Source organism: Delphinapterus leucas, chromosome 19 (genome assembly GCF_059928025.1).
Source record: "Delphinapterus leucas isolate spDelLeu-1000000601 "Yukka" chromosome 19, BTC_Dleu_Yukka2, whole genome shotgun sequence".
Taxonomy (NCBI): Eukaryota; Metazoa; Chordata; class Mammalia; order Artiodactyla; family Monodontidae; genus Delphinapterus; species Delphinapterus leucas.
In genome coordinates this window covers 54,561,866-54,571,825 of record NC_143147.1, presented here as the reverse complement: position 1 = coordinate 54,571,825, position 9,960 = coordinate 54,561,866, and the positions used below count along the sequence as shown (strand labels likewise).

Genomic DNA, 9,960 nt, shown 5'->3' with positions numbered 1-9,960 from the left:
GGACTCCCGCACGCCACGCCCAGCCTATTGGTTGTCGATGAGGCGTGCCCCAGCCTTGGGTGGCCGATGGGGCGTGGCGTGCGTGAAGGAAGGCGTGGCCGAGAAGAGGAACCTACGCTCTGGATCACACTCGGTAGTCTCCGGTAGTCCTCGACAACTTCCGGCAACGGTCTCCTCCTCCGCTGATTCACCTCGGGTATTTCCGGTCTCCTTCGGGCCTTTTCGTCTGGCTCCCGCGCGGGTCTCTCCACTTCGGGTTTTTCCGTGTCCCGCTCGGAGGTGCTCGGCAAACGCTCGGCTTCCCCCATCCCCCGGTAACGGTCGCTGGTGAGTTTAAATGAGCCGGGGCTGGCCGGGCCGGAGCCGCTACGGGGGGGGCCTGAGGCACTGCAGAAAGTGGGCCTGAGCCTCCAGGATGACGGTGCTGCAGGAACCTGTCCAGGTAATGGTAACCGTCTTCTCTGAGGCTTGGCTCTCAGCCTCGGTCGAGAAGCAGCGTATGGCCACTCCGCGGCCTGGTGCGGCCTAGGCCCAGCTGCTTCTCCCGCCTCCCCTCACGCCGGCTCCTGCCTGTCTTCTCGTTAGTTCCGAGGCCTTGCCCGCAACCTCAGCCGTGTTACCTCTGGCCCTACGTTACTTCTTCCCCTTGGTGTGAGCGGAGTTCGGCAATAATACCTCATTTCTCCCCCGGCCAGCGTCCGGTGAGCCCCTCCTGTCAGCCCAGCGGCTGGGCCCGGCCGGCGTGAGGGATGAGGGGCCGACAACTCGCCCCAGGTGCTTTCTTGCCTAAGGATGTTTGGGAGGCACGTTTGATCAGCGCTTGTACGATCTTCATAACGGTGGGGCAAGTTTGCAGGACGAGTGTTGGTTTTGTTTTTGTTTTCTGTGAGAGGGTGGAGGGAGGGTAGGATCGGTGTTTTTAATACTAATTTCTATTTTGGTAACAGACTTTATAGTCCACGTTGCTTTTCTCGCTCAGTAAATTTCCCTCTGGACGATGATCTGCGAAGAGAACCCCAAGGCCCAGTGCCGAGGCGCAAGCACCTATCCAAGGGGAGAGGGTGGAAACGGCAAATTGGATTTTTTCCATGACCTGTGAGGGGGATGAGGAGTGTTTTATTGTGCCTGTTTACAAGGCGTTCAGGAAATGAAAGACAAATGATGGGTTTTCTATCCATACCACACCAAGGTATGCTTTGACGCACAGTGCTCTGTTGGCATGGAAGAAACACTATTGGATTTTTAAGTGTGTGAAGCAGTGCCAAGTGATTTCCCCCCCGCCACCTGAAGAAACTGAATCTTTTGTCCCTTGGTGATGGACCAGGTCTGTGAGACTTTCACCCTATCCTGTGATCTTTGACTTAATTAGAAGAGTTGACCTCTATCAACTGCTGTCATTGAGTCATGGGCTTTCTTTATTTTGAAGTTATAAAGCAAACCGATTTTAGAAATTGCTTCATATTGCCCTTAAAGACCTGTGATGTCAAATAGTAAATATTTTAATACATCACTCCTTCCATATTTCCTTAATTTTTCTTCACAGGATGAAATATCAACTTCTCCTAGTTGGCTCCTTCTCCAGCTCTTTACATATAGCAGCTATTCGTTTTTTAATTAATGTTATGTGGGATTCTGTCTTAGGAAGCTTACCTGTTTGTACATTATACTGGTGCTTTCAAAGCTATTTCTTTCCATCCAAATTTCTCTTACTAGTAAAGAGTCTCTTTTTAAGATTTTTTTTTTTGAGGCCTAACATGAAATTAGAAGTTGCTATCTATACTCTCTTAAATGGATAAGCAGATCACTCAAGTTGTTTAATTTCTGTTTCATAATTTTGTTATTTTGTCTTAATAATTAATGATACATTTGCCCTATAGGTACAGCTTCTAAAATGATAAACTAGTTTTATTGCTAGCCTGTAACCACTTTTTAACAACAATTTCAACTTGCATAAAAACATGGAGAAGAAAAGAAACATGTAGCCAACTCCTTGATAGTACCCATCAGGTTTTCTCTTTTTCCTTAAAGTACTCTTAGCAGTAATGCATTTTGGTATTTTTAAGGCTTAAGGGTCAAATTTGTCTGCCCCCCCCCAAGGCACACTATTATTAGATTTGCGGACAGAGGTAAGAAGTTTTAGGATATAGCTAGGTGAGAATTTTGGTTATAATTTTTAGGATAAGAAGTCATTCAAGAAGGGATCTGGAGCAGTAGGAGGAACAAGCAACTTTGGCTACGATGATAAAGATAAACTGATCAGGGATAGTGCTGAAAACAGGAAAGAAGAGTAAGGAAGAAAATAAAAATAGAACAACTAAATAAGATACTTTTTTTTTTTTCAAACTATGATAAGCGATTGCATGTATTTGTAGAGGAATGAGAGTAAGTTGAAAAAGCGTTTCCTTTCTAGGGATGCCTCAGGGTTTGAGGTATTACTAGGCATAGGAAAAAGTTGAGAGAAAAGATGAGCAACTGTTTTTTGCTTTTTCTTTTTTTAAAGTTTTAACATGGAATACCCAGGTTGATATGTCACATAAGCCTAAATATAAGTGCTTCCTCCAAATTATCTCTTATAGGAAATTGTTACTTTGAGTCTTTGCAAAAAATCTCTCCTATTATGAGGCAGAAATTCTGTCAATTATTTTATTTTTAAAATAACTATTTAGGGAAGACACACTAGCCTAAGTGACTTGAATCAATGCTAATTTGCATGTTTATAAAATTCACCTGATGAAATTGATTTTTAAAAAGACATTTTATGTAGATTTATCAATTATTCCTGGGGGTAGGACATCACAGAAGTGTTGGATGAAGTTGTAAAAATCACCTTAGTAAGCAGTATAGTAAGTGGGTGCTTTACACATATAATATTGTTTTAGAGATTATTAGATAGTGAAGGAATACTTTTGGCTTGGGATAAGATGAACAGGGACAGCATCTAACGTGGATTCATAAGGTACCATTTTCAAGTAATAGAATTGAAGGTAGTGTATTCAGGAAAATTGTGTTAGATGATTCCCACCACCCCCCGTAATGGCTTTTCAATAAAGCTGTGTTATCCAACGAGAGCAGAAAAAAATGAAATTCCTAAATATATTTTATGCTTTAAAAAAATATATGTAAGTAACTAAATTGATAAATCAATAGGCATTTGACTATTTGATCTTCATTGAAAAAATTTATATATTCAAGTTAGCTGAAACATTTTGTTTATAAAATTTTCTTTTGGAAAACAGATTACATTATATTTAGGTCCAATATAGTGTCTTGAAGACAGTGCTACATAGTACCTGAACTGAGAGAATACGCTTTGGGATGGGGAGGTAGAGGGGGAAGTCGTTACAAATATGTAGTAATTCCTTTATGGACTAGTATCCCGATATAGCCTTTGTGCTTATATATAGAGAAAGCATGAGACAAATAATCACAAATTAATAATTATAAACTGTGATAAGAAGGGCACTATAAATAGGGTGTTAGGAGAGAGACCTAATAGGAGGGTCCTGACCTAAGTCAGATTTGCAATTGGACCATCAATGTTCAGAAGCAGCCTCAATGAAAAAAATCAAATTGGGAAGACTGTTATGCACCTGCTATGTGCCAAGCACAGATAAAAGACATTCTAACACCTACTCTAAAAAGGATGTTAGGAAAGTTCCTTTTGAGCAAATAACATTGAAGCTGAGTTCAAAGTTTGAGAAGGAAACAGTAGTTTGAAGAGCATTACAAGCAGAGAAAACAGCATGTGCAAAGTGCCTAAGACACAGCAGAACTTGGCATTGGAAGAACTGAAAGAGGGCCAGTGTGGCTGGAGTTGCATAGTAATGGAAGGCCATTATAAGGAGTTCAGTTTTCATTCTAACTGTAATGGGGAATCACTGAAGGATTTTCAGCCATGGGTTGACACTACCTGATATAGATCTTAAGATCTCTCTGGCTACTATATGTGAAAGGTCAGGGAGGAAGGAGGCAAAAGTAAACACAGTCTTAGGATGAAGGTAACCTAGACTAAAGTGGTAGCAGTGGAGTAGGAAAGAAGTAGATAAATTCAAGAGATGTTTTAGAGGAAGAACCAATGAGACATGGAAATTGATTGTGGGGGGATCAAGAACAGCTACCTGGATTTAATTTTGGGGGGCACCATTTAATAAATGGAGAATTCTTTGAGAGGAGACAAATTTGAAGGAGGACAATTAAGAATTCTGTTGTGAACAAATTGAGTTGGAGATATTTGTGAAACCAACCAGTAGAAATGTGGATATGTAACCTCTAATCTTTTGAGGGGTCTAGTCTTGTTGGGAAGATAAGTATACTTAACAGGAACAACTGGATAATGTTACAAGTCAGTATGTGATTGCACAGATAACAATAAATACAGGAAAGAGAGATCCTTGTAGACTGGAAAAATGGGAACGGTTTCTTGAAGGAGTAGAACTTAAAGCTTTAGAAGGTGGAAAGTGTTTGAACTGGTAGGGAAGAGAGAATATTCTTGGCATGGAATGGCATGAGCAAGAGCCCAACGTTGAGAATGGTGTTTAGGAGCAGGAAAATAATAAAACTATAGCATTGGTTAGGATGGAAATAGAGGAGGAAAAGATAAGGTTTTGCTAGCCAAGTAGAATCAGGTTACAGGGGACTTAACATCCAGGCTGAGGAGTTTAGATTTAATTTGTTGGTAATAAATAGCCATTATAGGTTTTTCAACAGAAAAATTAGGTAATGAAAGCACTGCTTTGGAAAAATTAATCTGATGCTATTGGGAAGGAGGGACAAGACAAGATTTAAGGAGACATACAGGCTAGTAGAGAAATCCAGTTACATGGTAATGTACATCAGGGTTTCTCAATCTTGGCACTATTGATGTTTTGAGCAAGCTAATTTTTTGTTGTAGGGGTACTGTCCTGTGTATTGTAGAGTGTTTTGCAGCATCCCTGGCCTCTGCCCACTAGATGTCCCCTCTGTTTGTGACAACCAAAGATGCCCCCCAGACATTACTACATGTCCTTTTGGGGGGCAAAATTGCCCAGACTGAGAACCACTGATGTAGACCTGAACTAAATTAGAGTTCTAGAAATTAGATTGTAATGTATAATAGGAAAATTCCACAGTGATTTTTTTTCTTCATACCTTCTTATATTGTTCATTTCTTTTATGATCTAAAAAAAGATCTTTTATAATCTAAAAGAAAACTATTTTCTTTTTTGACAAAAACAAGAATAACACAAAACAATCTATGTGGTCACATTTAAGTCTGAATTAGTTGTACAACTTACAGAGGTTTGTTTATATTTAAAATAATATTTTATATTTAAGAAGAGCAAGCAAGTAAGGAACTTTGCCGTTTCATTTCTGTGGTGTTGATTTAATTATCTTTAAAATCAGTGTAGCCTAGGACTGACCCATTAATTTAATCAGTAGGATTTCTCTTTTAAACTTTTTTTTGGGGTCGGTGGGTGTTGCTCTGTTTGGCTTCATAACCTTTCGCAGCATTTCGTCCATGTGGCTTTACTTTGTAGAACTCCTGAAGTGATTCACTGAGTGATATTCTTTTATGGGCAGGTTTATACCAGCAGTTGAGCAGTAGATGAATAACAAGGGGGCTAATCTTAACCCTGTCTGTCATGAGCTACCAATTTGTAATGCTGTAGAAAATAGTTTATTCCCCACTCCATTCCCCCAAAAGAGATACATACCGTCACTCAGATGCTGGAGCAGAGTGGTGATGGAAGCTGTTATGTGGCAATTTTTACTTCTGGGATGTATGGGAGTTTTTGTTGCCTGCCTTCACTGTCCCTTTCTGACCCTCTTAAGAATTGGTGATAAAGGAATGATGTTGTTCTGAGCAAAACTTGATTTTAAATCAGAAATGGATAGAACTCTTGAATATGATACGTTTTTTCTCTTTCATTTATTTAATTTTAAAAAGACAAAGTCAAAGTTCTAGGAGTTTTGGGCCACAATATTAATGTGCCAAATTTTCGTGGTGATCAATATCACTAATGTAGCTGGTGAATCAATCATTGGGTCTTTTTTTTTTTTTTTAGTTATTTTACTTTATTTTTTCAACATCTTTATTGGAGTATAATTGCTTTACAATGGTGTGTTAGTTTCTGCTGTATAACAAAGTGAATCAGCTATACATATACATATATCCCCATATCTCCTCCCTCTTGCGTCTCCCTCCCACCCTCCCTATCTCACCCCTCTAGGTAGTCACAAAGCACCGAGCTGATCTCCTTCTGCTATGTGGCTGCTTCCCACTAGCTGTCTGTTTTACATTTGGTAGTGTATATGTATCCATGCCACTCTCTCACTTCGCCCCAGCTTACCCTTCCCCCTCCCTGTGTGCTCAAGTCCATTCTCTACGTCTGCGTCTTTATTCCTGTCCTGGCCCTAGGTTCTTCAGAATCTATTTTTGTGTGTGTGTGTGTGGCTTATATGTTACAAAATAAACAACTGTGGCAGATATAATGAGAGATGTTACATAACACAAACTATAAATTATATTTATTGAATTTGTTTATATTAAGAGCTGGAAAAGCAAAAGGTTTTAAGTGCCTAATGTGTGCCAGTCAGTATACTAGGAGCACCATATCATTTCATTTAACCCACACAAGTCCAAAAATAGAGTTCCATTTTTCACATGAGGAAATTGAGGCTGAGAAACGTTAAATAATTCCCCAAAGTCACACTGCTGAAAGTGCTGGCACACACATTTGAACACAGGTCTCCAACATCAAATCCTGGGTATATTCTTTCTCCTCACCATGTTCTTTTAGTAGGTTCTTAGGAAATCCCCATATTTTATAAAGGAGTAATTAGGTGGTAATTATTTGCATTACAAAAATAATTCTATGTACCATGGAGTTTCTTTCGAGATTTCCAGAGATCCTTAACTATTGGACATATAATAATACAGAAAAACTTAAGGCTAAGACTAACATAAAATGCTAACAGTGGGAGGACTGCCAGAGTTCAAAGGCCATTTGTTTATTCATTCACCATACATTAGTTAAAGCACCTACTTAAAAAGTACATAATAGGGCTTCCCTGGTGGCGCAGTGGTTGAGAGTCTGCCTGCCGATGCAGGGGACATGGGTTCGTGCCCCGGTCCGGGAAGATCCCACATGCCGCGGAGCGGCTGGGCCCGTGAGCCATGGCCGCTGAGCCTGCGCGTCCGGAGCCTGTGCTCCGCAACGGGAGAGGCCGCAACAGTGAGAGGCCCGCGTACCGCAAACAAACAAAAAAAAAGTACATAATAAATGCTGGGAGTATATAGTGAGCAAAAACAGACGTAGTCCCTACCTTTCTAGAGTTTATATTATAGTGAGGAAGACATTATTCACATACTCTTCTAAATATGTGTAAAATTAAAACAGTGAGAAGTATTGCAAAGGAAAGGTACTTGGTGTCATCAGAGTGTATAAGGATGCCTAACCTCATCTGGGTGTCCTAAAAAAGCCTTCCCTGGGAAAGAAGTCCAAAGAATGACTAGAATTTGCATATTTTGAAGGAAAGGAAGGGGGTGTGCCAGGCAAAATGAACTGTATGTTTAAAGGACCTGTGGCAGAAGGATAACATGGCAGCTTTGAGGAGCTGAAAGAAGGTCGTTGTGGTAGCATGGAAAACATGAGAAAATATGATGCAAGATGAACAGAAGAGGTGGGTACAGACTATACCACACTGCCTAGTTTGGTGGCTTTTGCTTTTATCATTAAGAACAGTGAGAAGCCATTGAAGGATTTTAAGCAAAGGGGTAATATGATCAGATCTGACTTGTGAAAAGCTCATAGGGAGAGAATGGATCATAGGGTAGAAAAAAATTCAGAGGGGCTAAGTAAGACACTCTTAAAGTAATCCAGGGAAAAAATGGTCTGCCTTTAAAAGTAAATGTTTAGGGGACTTCCCTGGCAGTCCAGTGGTTAAGACTCTGCGCTTCCAATGCAGGAGGCGCAGGTTTGATCCCTGGTCGGGGGACTAAGATCCCACATGCCACACCAAAAAAAAAAAAAAAAAAAAAGTAAATGTTTATTAAGTTTCTTCCTTTCATTATTACTGCAGTTGCCTAATTTAAATGAGTATCGGGGCTTCCCTGGTGGTGCAGTGGTTAAGAATCCCCCTGCCAATGCAGGGGACACGGGTTCGAGCCCTGGTCCGGGAAGATCCCACATGCCTCGGAGCAGCTAAGCCCGTGTGCCACAACTACTGAAGCCCACGCACCTAGAGCCCGTGCTCTGCAGAAAGAGAAGCCACTGCAATGAGCAGCCTGAACACCACAACGAAGAGTAGACTCCACTCGCTGCAACTAGAGAGAGCCCATGCGCAGCAACGAAGACCCATCGCAGCCAATAAATAAATTAATTAATTTAAAAAAATTTTTTAATAAAATGAAATAAATGAGTATCATTTTGAAAGATACCTATAGGCATAGTTTCAGAACCCTAGGTCATATATGGTCTGGTGGAACACCAGAAGGCCAGATCAGTTCTTTGGGGGGTTTAGAATTTAGCCAGGCACTGTGCTAGGCTTATCTCAGAGGTAAGTATTTTTATCCTTATTTTACAGATGATTAAAGCTAAAGCTCAGAGAATTGATTTGGTCATCTAGTGTCCGAGGGATCTTTATCTGCCTTGGATTGAGGTGTGGAGATCATACTAAGTATTCAAGAAATAATTGAGTCACATTAGGTTTGAATACCCTTTAGCTGTTGTTTTCTGAATGACTTTTTTTTTGAGTTATTCTATCCAAATGTTGAAATTCTCTGAGGAAAACACAGTTTATCGCATTATCTTTTATCTGTCTCTTTGCTGTGTTGTAGTATAGAGGAAATACAGATTAGATAGCAGTGATTCTGTAGTATGTTTAAAACCTGCTATTATATTCACTCCTTGCTAACACCACATATTTTTGTTCAAAGGTTCAGCTTTCTGACTGTTTGATAAGAAAACAAAAGCACAGTGAGCACAATGACAATGACCAGATAGGTGCCTGTAGAATAATACCCGACTTATTTCTCATTGTCAGTAAATACCTGAAAATTCAAAATGTTAAGGCTTTGTGCAGCCTACCTGAAGAACTTGATTTTCTCAAATTGGTTAAGTTTTTTATGTTGTTGTTTTTTTTACTGCAATCAGGATCATATAGCAAACAAAGTAGATGCTCAATAAATATTTACCACATGGATGAATGATGTATTTCAGAGGTGGCAGGCATATTGAATAAGATGATAAGGAAAATGATCCAAGTAGTATGGAGACATGATCTCAGCTGCCATTTACCAGAAAAATCTGGTTATCTTCCAGGTATTTATAGATCACACCACTGAGAGATTTTATTGCCCCCAAATCTGATGTATTCCAACCCCTCGGTCAGACTGACCCTTATCTCCTTACCAGATTCTTGGTTCCTTTATAATGTTTTGCTTATTGTATCAAGGAAGAAACAGCTGGATGTTATTTTGTATTTTTTTATATTGCCAACATTAATGTTTTAATAATGTTTATAGGAATATCTTATATTTTACCTCCAGATTGGGTTACTAAAAGTTTACAGGTCAGTAAGTGGAAAATAGATTCAGAGTTTTAAAACATTCATTCAACAAACTTTATTGAGCATTCACTATGGTATTTTTGTTTTGTTTTGTTTTTGTACGCGGGCCTCTCACTGTTGTGGCCTCTCCCGTTGCGGAGCACAGGCTCCGGACGCGCAGGCTCAGCGGCCGTGGCTCACGGGCCCAGCCGCTCCGCGGCATGTGGGATCCTCCTGGACCAGGGCACGAACCCGTGTCCCCTGCATCGACAGGCAGACTCTCAACCACTGCGCCACCAGGGAAGTCCGAGCATTCTCTATGTTTAAAGACAGTTATCTAGGATAACTAGGGAAATAACTTAGTTAAGTAGGATAACCAGGGAATTATAGAGAAAAATAGAATCTGGCTTTTGCCCGCAAGAAGTTGCAACC

General features: G+C 40.4%; 1 protein-coding gene across 7 annotated transcripts in view; it reads left to right on the top strand.

Moving 5' to 3' along the window:
• The first annotated feature begins 333 nt into the window (after positions 1 to 333).
• The window catches only part of CDC27 (cell division cycle 27), a 104,456-nt gene continuing 94,829 nt past the window's right edge, over positions 334 to 9,960 (top strand). For 6 of the 7 annotated variants that reach the window (XM_022589062.3, XM_022589060.3, XM_089901375.1 and 3 more), the window contains exon 1: positions 334 to 442. In XM_022589062.3, the coding sequence (XP_022444770.1) occupies positions 416 to 442 (27 nt within the window). In that variant the 5' untranslated portion in view covers positions 334 to 415. The other variant, XM_089901377.1, reaches the window with a different exon arrangement.